Below are 12,074 nucleotides of genomic sequence, written 5' to 3'. Positions count from 1 at the left end.
GTGGGGGAGAGGAAATGGAGTGACACTGGGCAAGGAAAAGTGAGTGAGGAGGGAGGAAGAAACAAAGGAGTGATAGAGTGGGAATACAGTGAGCAGGGAGAGTAAGGAAGAGAGAGGAGTGAGAGAAAGTGGAGTCGGTGGAAGGAGAGAAGGCCCTGTAGTTAGGGGAGGGGGAAGGGAGGGAGGTGTGATAACCAACAGGAAGGAGAGAAGAGAGGAAGGGGAGTAAGAGGACTGATAATGGAGAGGGATTTGGGGACAGAAGCGAAGAAGGGGAGGGAGGGAGAGACGATGGCATGTGGGAAAGGAGTAAGTAGTGTGGAGGGGGGAAGGGACTAGACAGGACGAGAAAGATGTACAGTATGTAGGAAGGGAGACAGAATAATAACGAACAGTGGGGGAGGGAAAGGTTACAGGGACGAGTGGGGGAAGTGGGGTAGAGTGGACAAGGAGTAACAGTGAGTAGCTGTGAGAGAGGGGGGAACGTCGTGAGGGAGGGAAAGAAGTAGGTAGGTTGGGGAGAGACGGGTGGGAAAGAGGAGAGGGAAACAGACAGGTAGGAAGGAAAAGGGGGGAGTGTGAGAGGCAAGTGGGAAGAGAGGTAGGTAGGTGGGGAGAGGTAGGTAGGGAGGGGGAATGAGGTAAGCAAGGAAGGAAAGGGAGGAAGTAAAGAGGTAGGGGAAGAAAGAGGTGGGGAAATAAAAAGGTGGGGAGAGAAAGAGGTAGGTGGGGGAAGAGATGCTAAGGAGAGTAAGGTAGGTAGGTAGGAAGTGGGGAAGACGGGAAAGAAGTAGGAAGGTAAAGAGGTAAGTAGGTAGGGAGGCAGAGAGGTGTGACAGAGAGCGGAAACCAGTGCCAAGATAGTAACCCTCACGCTCTCTCTCTCTCTCTCTCCCCGCCCGGCCTGCCTCCCTCCCTCCCCGGTAATGGTCTCGCAGCGGCATCAGTCAGACGAGAAGCACACCACTGCCAGCTCTCTCACTCTCACTTCTTACACGGTGCCTGGCAGCTGTCTCTGTCTCGCACACATACACGGGCTCACCCTTCATCGTCGCCAGTGCTTAGGTAAGCAATCCAGGGTTATGTTTATATGAAAACTATTTCATCATGATGATCCCGATTACTCGGTAAGGTTCATACTGAGTGGACTAACATTCACTAAAATATTTACCATAATTTTCCGCTCACAAGAACTTTTTTTTTTTTTATATATAGAAAGAAGAGACGTGGGAAAACGGTGCATTTTCCTTTCACTGTCCTTCCTACAAAAACAAACTTAAATTATAACAAGAGACTGATTGCCTGTTGTTTGTTATCAGCTCTGTTTAGTTACGCACCGCTCTGGGTGCAGGGCGATAAGGGATCAAGTAATAACAGATTATATTACTGATTATACACACTGGTTATCTGTCACATACCCTGAAGATTTTCGAAGCTTGTATTGCACTTCATTCTGAAATTCGAGCAGCCCTACTAAACATTATCTAAAAATATATTATATGAAGTAGATGTTATATACTTCAAGACTCAGCAGAATTTGAATTTACGAGCTGAATCCTTGTTAAAAACATGTCTTATGATAAACAGAACAGGAAAACTAAGCAGATATCGCATTTCCCACGTTTCAGGTGGCACTGCAAACTTTCCTGTTACTGTATCATCGCAACACGAATCGCTTCAACAGAGGGGGTCGCGGGTTCCATTCCAAGGGTCTGAGTGGGGCCAGCCTACATAATCATGATGATAATGATGATGATGATAATGATGCTTGAGGGAACGAAAAGGGAAGGGAAGAAAAGAGATAAAAAGATAGAAAAAGAAAAGGAGAAGGGGAGAAAAGAAGGCCAATGAAAGCCAGAGAGAGAGAGAGAATAGGAAAAATTGAGAGAATGGTGAGACAATGGTTGGTAGTCTCGTGCACATATCTTCTGCCACCTCTACTTTAGCTATTTATTTAGCGTCTTAGAGTTTCATGCTTCTACTGTACGTTACCGAGACCATTATAGACAAACCGCAGTTTCCAAGAACATACAAGAGAATATCTGACTAGTCATATGCAGAAACAAGCAGGTAAGAAAGAGGTGTAAGGCATTTTGGGAATATGACGAGAATAGAGAACAGTGGCCTTGCTTGTTCTGCATTTAGGGGGCTACGGAGAGGCACTGGGTGGGTCCGTCCTCTCCCTCCCGCGGTTTAATCAGCCAGTGAAACGTCATTTTTTTTTTTTTTTTTAACCTAGTTAAAGGAAACTTGTGTGTATCGACTACACCAGCGTCATTAAGGGAAATAGCTACAGTATTATAAGCTTAAGCTTCTGGAAGCCATCTTCCCAGTTGTTTGAAAATTATGCAACTTACGATTATATAATGAGTCTTACCTTGACTAATGAATGTCTCGGATGGTTCGATTTTTCCGTGATGTACTTAATAGAATCGGCAATATATATATATATATATATATATATGTGTGTGTGTGTGTGTGTGTGTGTGTGTGTGTGTGTGTGTGTGTATACAGTATACTGTACAACTACCGGATCACGACAATAATCGAGTTGTTTTCATCAGATGGGACTTGGCAACTCCCACAACTCGAATATGAAGTTACGGAGTTATCGTTGCATGAGCCCTAGTTATGAGGTAGGAATCAGTCTAACTGGGGTTACTAGTCAAAGCAGCCCTCCAGTCTGACAGTACCTGGTCATCAACTGAGCTGATAAGGATTTGGGATCCTTGTCAGATTAAAACAAAGATGCCATAACTAGTGATGCTTGAAGAGGATTCTAACGAAATGAAAAGGACACACATGAAAAGATTGCGGCATAATGAGGGCTTGCGACAACACAAGGATACATAAACAGAAGAATCATGGGCCAGATTCATAAACAAACTTACGACGCATTCCTCGTCGTAACCCCGATTTGTTTTCGCAGAAAGAACAAGAGAGAAGGGATGGTTCTCTAGCCTCTATTCCTTGTCGTTCCTACAAAAAGATAACATGATATTGGTGAATTCATTTATCAACATACCCTCGCTTTCGATTAATTTAATATTCATTTGTTGCAGGCGCTGTCAACTGACAACACCAGTATATTTGCTGGCAACATCGGCACCAGAACATTTTCATCGCCATCACCACCACCACCAGTCTCAGCGTCTCGCACAGCATCATGGGATCCATCGGAAATTTTGCCGAGGAATTTTGGGTAAGCTGACCACACACGGCACGAGGTGTGTGTGTGTGTTCTTACCTAATTGTTCTTACCTAATTGTATCTTTACAGGAATGAGTCAAGCTCGTACTGTCCCGTGTCTTAAACCATATTTATCGTACATATCCTCAAATTTGTGAATTGTTTTGGCACACACTATTTCATTCGGTAGTGCATTCCATTGATCAGTTGCTCTGTTTGGGAAACTGAATTTCCTTAGGTCTTTATCACCTCTCTTCTTATGCAGTTTTTTGCAGTGTCCTCTTGCTGATGCTTCTCCATATGTTAAGTAATCATTTATGTTTATTTTCTCCTTCCCTGATATGCACTTATATAGCATTATCATGTCACCTCTTTTCCTTCTCTCCTGTAGTGTTGGTAGATTTAGTTTATTTAGTCTTTCTTCGTAGCTTAGGTCCCTTAAGCTTGGTATCCATCTTGTAGCGGCCCTTTGAACTTTTTCAATCTTGTCTATGTGCTTTTTGAGATGAGGACTTCAGACTACTGATGCATATTCCAGGGTTGGTCTAATGAATGATGTTATTATCCTTCTTAGCATGTCTTCATTTATGTATGTGAATGCTATTCTCATATTTGCAAGCAGTGTATACATGTTCCGTACCTTCTCGCTGATGTGGTCAGCCGGAGATAGTCTGTTATTGATAATCACACCTAGGTCTTTCTCTCTTTCTGATGTGTATAGGGTTTTATTTCCTTACTTATAATCCCAATCAGGTCTTTTTCCACTATTACCAAACTTGATTACATGACAGTTGTCCACATTGAATTCCATTTGCCATGTACTACTCCATTCATGAAGTTTATTTAATTCTTCTTGTAGCTCTTTACAAGAGTCTGTGTTAGTAATTCTCCTTTATATTTTAGCATCATCTGCAAACATATTCAGATAGCTCTCATTTCCAGTGTTACTGTTTATATCATTTATATACACTAAAAACATGATTGGTGCTCCGCACTGAACCCTGTGGTACTCCACTAGTCACTGACTGCTAGGAGTGTGTGTGTGTGTGTGTGTGTGTGTGTGTGTGTGTGTGTGTTTGTGTGTGTGTGTGTGTGTGTGTGTGTGTGTGTTTGTGTGTGTGTGTGTGTGTGTGTGAAGCTGCACTTGAATCAGTTACCCCTCTGACTGCTAGGAGTTTCTCTCAGCAAAATAACATTGGCTAGCGAGAGCCAGAAAAAATTACCTAGGTGTGCCAGCAGCTGTCAAGGGTCAGTATCACCCAGATATTTACCCAATACTGCATTCCTGTGTTTACATCCCAGAATGTGGAGGCGGGAGACTTCGGTGGGTGGGATGTGGTGAACCAGAGGATTAAGGATGCCGCCAAGGCTTCCTCCAGCTGTGTCGACTTCCTCAAGCAGTTGTAAGTTCGGCCTGGCTTTTGTTCTGTTGGCATGTATCTCTGTTGTCATTTCCTCTCTTTCTGCTGTTATCTTCTTTTGTGATACTGTTATATACTCTCCTCATTACTTTGCCTTCCACTGTTGTAGGCAATATTACTTAACAGTGACGGACGCAGATGGGAGGGAGGTCCTTGGGGGGTCCAAATTCCGTCTTCTTTTTAGAGCATTTTGTTAAGGCAACTGGCACATAATCCACAATGAGTAAACAGTATTACAGAAATAATTAACACTATGCACATTTTTCATATCTTGCGTGTCCTGTATAATTTGACCCCACGAATAAACTTCGTCATCAATTAATACGAAATTCTGCCAACTCCCTTTCCCCGCTAAACTTGTCATAATAATGAATTTGCCATATTTTCATCTCTCCATTCCTTGTCTCCCTCATCCAGAGGCCTCGCGCTGGACAGCTTTGGGAGGAATCTTCAGAAAGTCGCCAAGAATTCCACCTTACCGGAATTTGAATATGGGTAAGATTATGAAACGTGAACTTCTGGTAAATATGGGTTTACTGGAATATATAGTTTTTCTTTTTTTTTTTTCCTTAGTGAATTTCTACCACGATTTGGAAGAAGTTTTCAGCTGGTCTGGAAACTCGATCGACGTACATAAATTCCACATCCGATGATCCCTGTCGCCATCTTTCCCCCAGTGAATTACAAACGAGCCTGTGTGTTGTAAGGGAGGGCGTGGAGGCGTGGGGTGACGATTGCGTAGGAGCGGGGGCGGCGATCACCCAGCAGGCAGCTGCCCTCGCACACCACCTGGCGCACGCTAGGCTCGCACGCAGGAGAACCAACCAGCTCCTCAAGTAAGTTAGCTCTCGCGGGATGTTGGAAATCTTGACTATTTTGACTAATCAACTCTTTAAGTTAAATCTAGCAGAATATGGGAAAGTTTGATTTTTATTATTATTATTATTATTTTTTTTTGTTAGCTTCCCCAGACTACTTACCATAGCTTAGAAGTGTCTTAATTACTTAAGTCTCTCAGCTTGGAAATCTTCATTATGTTATTTACTTAGGTATTCCCAGACAATATAATGTGGAAGACAGTAGAAGTGACCTAGTACTGTAGGTTAACTCTGACAGGATGGGGGAAATCTTGACTAATTCATTTCAGCTCTCTCCAGACAATTTAAAGCTCAGAAGTACCCTAATAGGTTAACTCTCGCAGGGTACTGGAAACCTTAACTATTCCACTGTTGCTACTCTAGAATACTGGGTCCCTTAATTCGGCGACACTCATTTTGTTCCTTATTATTTCCAGACAAATTTTATCAAGTTTTGGAAAATGGCTGACCTCTCCAGTTTGATAGTCTTTCTTGATCTGTGTAAAATCATCTGAAGATAGCAAGAATACAAAGAAATGTCACTGGACTGAAAGGGCTAACAAAACTTCCTCTCATCATCTAGGTTAAGGGTTAAAAGCTTTCGAGAAATAAAAATAAATTTCCTTGGTGGTCACGCTTTGTCCATTCAGTAAGATGACGTATTTCGAATTATTCTCACAAAAGCAGTCTTGGTTTAATTCTCTAATTACGACTAAATTCCTAGCCATCTCGTTCTACCTACTTCCCTCGGTTAATCTTCTAACGCAAACAGAAATCACAGTCACATTCTTGCTAGGGCCAGATTATATATTTTCCATCAAAAGTGCTGTAGACCCCCGTGCTTTTCCATTCCGCATCACATTGTCCATGAATGGTCCCTCTTCTCCTGCTCCCTCAGCAGCTTTCCATCTGGTAATCTTTTCAGTAAGATGGAACCCTTTTTAGACTATTTCAGCCAGGGATTAGAATTCATACAGACTCCTCGAGACACTGGCAAACCAATCGTACAGGTCTACGCTCCTAGATACCCACATTTTTTTTTTCTCTCTCTCTCTCTCTCTCTCTCACACACACACACACACACACACACACACACACACACACACACACACAAAATATAATTTGTACGAAATGCAGTTTCACAAAAATGAATATCCATCATTTGGCACTAGAATGACTAGATTGTAGGTGAAGAGTTGTGTCACACCTTTCCAGTGTCCTTTAGTCAATTACTAACAGACCAAGCAAGATAAAGCACAGGAGCTTTGAGATAAATAGAAGTGTAAAACTTTACTTATCATTTCTTTAAATCCTTTCAGTTTGATCTAGCTCTGGCTTGAATTATGTTACGTGATCACTTAATAATTATAGGCTAATTCATTGGGCAAGTTGTTGGTAGTTCTTCCACATAATTATAGCCTATGGCTTCTTCCTTGTATCGTAATTCTACAACATACCATTTTTTTTTTTTTTTAAGGTAGAAATGAGGTTTGACATATGATGATGTTTAGTAATACAAACAGTTTAATCTTTTAACTTATTTATGATTCTCGCTGTCGAATGTTGCCATGCACTGTACACACTTGCTCCCGACTGCATTTTTGCTTTAGGGAACTGTGGTGCCAGGGGCGTACCTGGAGATCTGGGGACCCGGGGGGGCTAGGTTCTTTACGGGGCCCCCCTCCAGGTGGAGGGCCCCGCAAAGAACCCAGCCCCCCTAATTCTCAAAACTTATCTAATATCTCAGCCGGGATTGTCGGGATGATAAATATATTTTTAAATATTAATAAAAAAAGCATATAAATTTTTAAGGCCTTTGGGAGCCCCCCTCAATTGGGGGCCCGGGGGGCAGTTTCAAACAGCCCCCCCGCCCCCTCCCTCAGGTACGCCACTGTGTGGTGCCACTTTGCAGGCCTCGTCAGCAGCAGGTGAAGGAGAGCGTGAGGAAGGTGCAGCAGGCCCAGAGGCAGGCACAGGTACGCTAACTTAAAAAAGTCGGTACAAAGGGTACGTGTGAAACAAGCTAAACAGTAAGTGACTACATCACTGTTCACAGTATGAATGTATGTACGAGTATGAATGTATCGCAGTCACAGGCATGCACACGTCTCACATGATGATCAAAATTGCAAAACACACAGTACAAATTTTCGTATACAGCATTAACAGATTCTGAAAGACTGACTTATACGTGCAATATGCATATATACCGCTATAGATATTACCTTATGTTACCAGGGGCGCCCCAGGCGGACACAGGACGCACGTGCGTCCACATTATGGCCCCAAGGCAAGAAAGGGTCCCCTGGGGCCCTGTTAGGGAAATCTCCTCAACCTTACTTAAGTAAACCTCATTGAACAATAAATAGTATAATATATTCAAATATGTTACCTAAACATATACTCAATGATCATGAAGAGAATTTGGTAACTATCATTATGTAAGTAATGAAAGAGAACACACAATGTAATATAGTTCAATGAAAGTTAAATCGTTACCCAAGTAATTAAGTTCGGGGTGGTTTTCTTTAGTTACCATAATCTTGTTTTATACGAAGTCGAATGGTGTATTTCGGTATCTCTTTGATATTTTGGATAACTGTCACCTGAATGATTACTTGATAAAACAAAGTTGTTATTACTGGTTAACTTCCTATATGAGACTCACAAGACAATCGATTATTATTATTTTATGCATTTCGAATGCTAGAGAATGTTCATTGTTTACAATCGGAGAAGCGAAGAAGACGGTAATTTATTTCTTTGCTTTGTAACATGTTATATATCTCTTAGGAATTCGTTTTTGCATTTTCTATTCCTGCAGCCTCCATAGCCATAGGAATCCTTAGTTACATTTCTAGGTATTGAGGAATTGCAGCAGCCGTCAATTCAACCAGTTCATTTGGCTAAGGGATGCATAGCTTAAAAACGTAAGCCTGGATGTATAGCCAGTTACTAACGGTAGGGAAACAAAACCATAGTGAAATACCACAGTTAATAGAAGATATGAATATTCTTTGAACATGAGGGATAACTGCCATTTCGGATTTTCGGTGCTACACTTTACAGGCTCCACACAGGGTTATTATGATCTACTGTAGACTGCCGACGCCTATAAAATTATGTTCTTGGCATTAGAAAAAAAAGTGGTATTTTTGGTTGACAACACCTGTATAAGTTGGTATAGCTTTAGAAGTAACCAACGTTACCAATTTTCATTATATTACGTCCCTGAACTATTCTAAGTAAGACTTACCCTTTAAGCCTAGTTTCAGTTGGGGGAGCAAATTTTGTAGGGATAGTCATATAGTGACTTAGGTTAGGCTGTCGCTCAGTAACGGATGAATGTTGCGCCATATTGGCTGGTGCAGGCGTGTGCATTTGGTCTATGTCAGGCTCTAGATCAGGCCTAGGTTAGGTTAGGTTAGGTTAGGTTAGGTTTGTTTGGGTTAGTTTAATGCAAAATAGTGTATTTTTCATTATTCTTGATCTTGATTTTGGGGGATAAACCAACTTTTGGATATCTTACTCAAAATTCCAAAAGGGGGATTTTCCCCCAAAAATGAGGGTCAAAACTAATTAAAGCACAGTATTTTGCATTGGAAACCATAAAAAAAATAATAAAAGAAAACGTTGGTTACTTCTAAAAATTTACCTATAAGTTTTACCTTGATAAAGATTTATTTGATATCATAGCCTATAGTTCATTATTCATTGTTAGGTTAACTGTCCTATAGAATTTTCTAATAATTTGGTTTCCTGACTGACGGAATCTTTCCAACTCCCATATAATTTTTAATAATGAAAATATTCCCACTTCCTCTAGGGTTGATATTCTCGGTGTGACAATACTATCCTAAGCAGGACACCCTATGTTAGATCTGTTGCCAAAGAAGCCTTTAAAAAACTTGGACTCCTATACAGTGTTCGAGAATTTTTCACCGACGAGCAGTTGACCGTAATTTATAAGTCATCTGCGTTCTCAGATGGCTGATGGAATACTGTTCACCGCTGTGGAATGGATGTGGAGTGGTTGCATTGAGGCAGTTAGACAAAATTCAAAAGTACTATTGATTTCTTCAGGACGAACTGATGCTGTGTGTTTTTTTGCGTGTGCCGGACCTTACATAATTTCCTAACTCGGTTACACAACCTTGAGTACAATGACTCAAAAACAACTTATTGTGTCATTCAGCTATGGTACATGGATAATGTATAGCTATTTTAGATATAATACATGTATATATATATATATATATATATATATATATTTTTTATGTGACTTACTCTGGGCATAGGCTTCACAGCCTGCTTTCAAGGCCCAGTAGTCCTCTTACATACTGCACACCTCTACATGTCACCACTTTGGCACTAACACCCTCAATCCATACTGAATACATGCTAGGGCTGTCTCATACAGGACTGGTGTATTGGTATTAGCGGGGGTATTTTTACGACATATCGGCGGGTCTTCTGGTACATCAATAAAGTCTGATTTTATGAAATTCAAATCCTTTAAACTGTTTCCTGCCCCAGCCGGGATTTGAACCCGGGTCCGTTGGGACTGCAGGCCAACTCTCTACCGACTGAGCCACCGCCTTCTGCAAAGTAAACTTTTATTTTACACCTAAATTTACCTCTGTAGATTACTTTAAAATGCACTTTAAATTAATCCAACCTTAAAAAAAAAAAAAAAAAGCTGAATAGGCCCTCTTTGCTCGCCACCCCTCCAATCCTGAAAACTGGGCCCTCTTACAACATGTGCATCCATCACATACTTCTGTGGATGTCCCTGCTTATGTACGGTACTATGTTATAAATGCTGTGAAAAAATTTCTAAACTGACCATTGGTACATGGAGGACTGGTATTTGAACGAATCTGACACGTAATACAAATATATATAAACGCACATACATACATACATATACTGTGTATATATATATATATATATATATATATATATATATATATATATTTATAAAGTGTTTCCTGCACTACTTTATTAAAGGTTGCTAATCTTACCAGTGTCGAATGAGGGAGTTGGTGGATGCACAATCCTTCAAGATGACGTTAGAGGGCAAGCAGGATAGTACGCTCAGAGAGAAAGAGAAGGTAAGGGTAATAATTATTGTAGTGGCAAAACTGTACTCCAATTCACCGAGTCTGGCACCATCAGCTATGTCTTCATCACCTGTAGCATTGATAAAGGTTCTCTGTCCCGGATATACCTTTTTGTATTGCCTTTATATTTGGTTCTCAAGGTAAAATAAATAGAGGTTCATCTAGTGCAGGGGATTTGCATCAACACCACAGGTGTTGAGGACATCACTGATGGTGCCAAACTTGGTGAAATAGAGTATAGTGTAACAGCAAGATGACCCTGAAGAAAAAAATTAATCTTTAATCTGAAGGTTCATTCATTCATTGCCAGACGCCATGTATCCCAAACGGGTGGCCAAGGACTTAAGAGGTAATTGTTTTACAGGGAGGGGCACTAATCCTCCACCAACCCCACTTGACACGTAGGGATGCCAACAACATCTGGTGTTCCCAGGCGGTCACCCATCCAAGTACTAACCAGACCCAACGTTGCTTAACTTCGCTGATTGGACGGGAAGCGGTGTACTCAATGTGGTAAATTCCATACATGCTCATAGATGCTAAATAGATGTTTATAAAAGTGCGTCCAGATGCTTAGGCAGTTTGCGTAAATTCTTTGTTATATATTCTGTATGGTGGTGTAACATCCCGTGTGTGCTCAGAATGTCAGTACGTGATGAGAAACGCTTAACCCCAGTTTTATAGCTAACAACTTCCTTTACTTGGCTTAGAAGAGGTGTCGTTGGGGTGAAGGGATTAGCAGTCTTCATCAGTTCCTTCAGCCTGAGGACATCTTATTCAATTCAGGGTACTGATATATATATATATATATATATATATATATATATATATTAATGAGACCTTCGGCTGAATGAGCTGAAGAAGGTTTGATTACTTGCATAGGAGCCAGGCCTATAATTGCTGTGGTGATATAAAAATTCAAAACACAAAAGAATATTTGGGTGCAATATGCCAAATATTGCACCAGTCGAGCAGGGCGGTAATCCTAAGGCAGATGGAAAGCTAATGAGAGGGAGAGCTGGAGCTCCCATTTCATCATCCCTTGGGACCAGCTCCTGACCATTCCCCTTTGCTGGACTTTTTTAGTGTTTCAATAACACAGAGTAGCCTAGGCCAGCATGCTCTCCAGTACAAGTTCTTCCAGCTGTCAGCACCAAACTACATGCACAATACACATTATTAAGAAAAAGAAAAAGGAGTCTCATAGTCAAGCCTTGGAGTTGCCGGGGAGGGAGGCATCAAAGCCCCCACCATCCGCCCTCTTCCGGTGATGACCAAGCGAGATGCCTAGAACTATTGTCTGACTCACTTCTTCGTTTCTACAACATTTGCGGCCTTTCCTCTAACCTCTCTCTGTTGAGCACCACCTCACCTCCTCTAAACCTCCCCTTCTTATCCCAGCTGAAACTCAGCTGTCTGAGATGACATATAGCAAACCCTCCTCTGTATCCTCCTACTTTCTCTGCACTAATTTCAGTGCCAAA

General features: G+C 41.4%; 1 protein-coding gene and 1 pseudogene across 1 annotated transcript in view; one reads left to right on the top strand and one right to left on the bottom strand.

Moving 5' to 3' along the window:
* Positions 1-719: 719 nt before the first annotated feature.
* Positions 720-12,074, top strand: part of LOC145393423 (proline-serine-threonine phosphatase-interacting protein 1-like) — a 35,841-nt gene continuing 24,486 nt past the window's right edge. The window contains exons 1-7 of the mRNA XM_080267519.1: positions 720-1,065; positions 3,063-3,202; positions 4,492-4,592; positions 5,028-5,105; positions 5,288-5,446; positions 7,380-7,443; positions 10,495-10,581. Of these exons, the coding sequence (XP_080123645.1) occupies positions 3,167-3,202; positions 4,492-4,592; positions 5,028-5,105; positions 5,288-5,446; positions 7,380-7,443; positions 10,495-10,581 (525 nt within the window). The 5' untranslated portion in view covers positions 720-1,065; positions 3,063-3,166. The remainder of the gene's footprint in view (positions 1,066-3,062; positions 3,203-4,491; positions 4,593-5,027; positions 5,106-5,287; positions 5,447-7,379; positions 7,444-10,494; positions 10,582-12,074) is intronic.
* On the bottom strand, positions 10,998-11,117 carry LOC145393601 (5S ribosomal RNA; annotated as a pseudogene).

Source organism: Coenobita brevimanus, chromosome 24 (assembly GCF_032717465.1).
Source record: "Coenobita brevimanus isolate Jiangsu-jjx chromosome 24, ASM3271746v2, whole genome shotgun sequence".
Classification (NCBI taxonomy): domain Eukaryota; kingdom Metazoa; phylum Arthropoda; class Malacostraca; order Decapoda; family Coenobitidae; genus Coenobita; species Coenobita brevimanus.
This window is presented reverse-complemented; position numbering and strand designations above follow the sequence as displayed.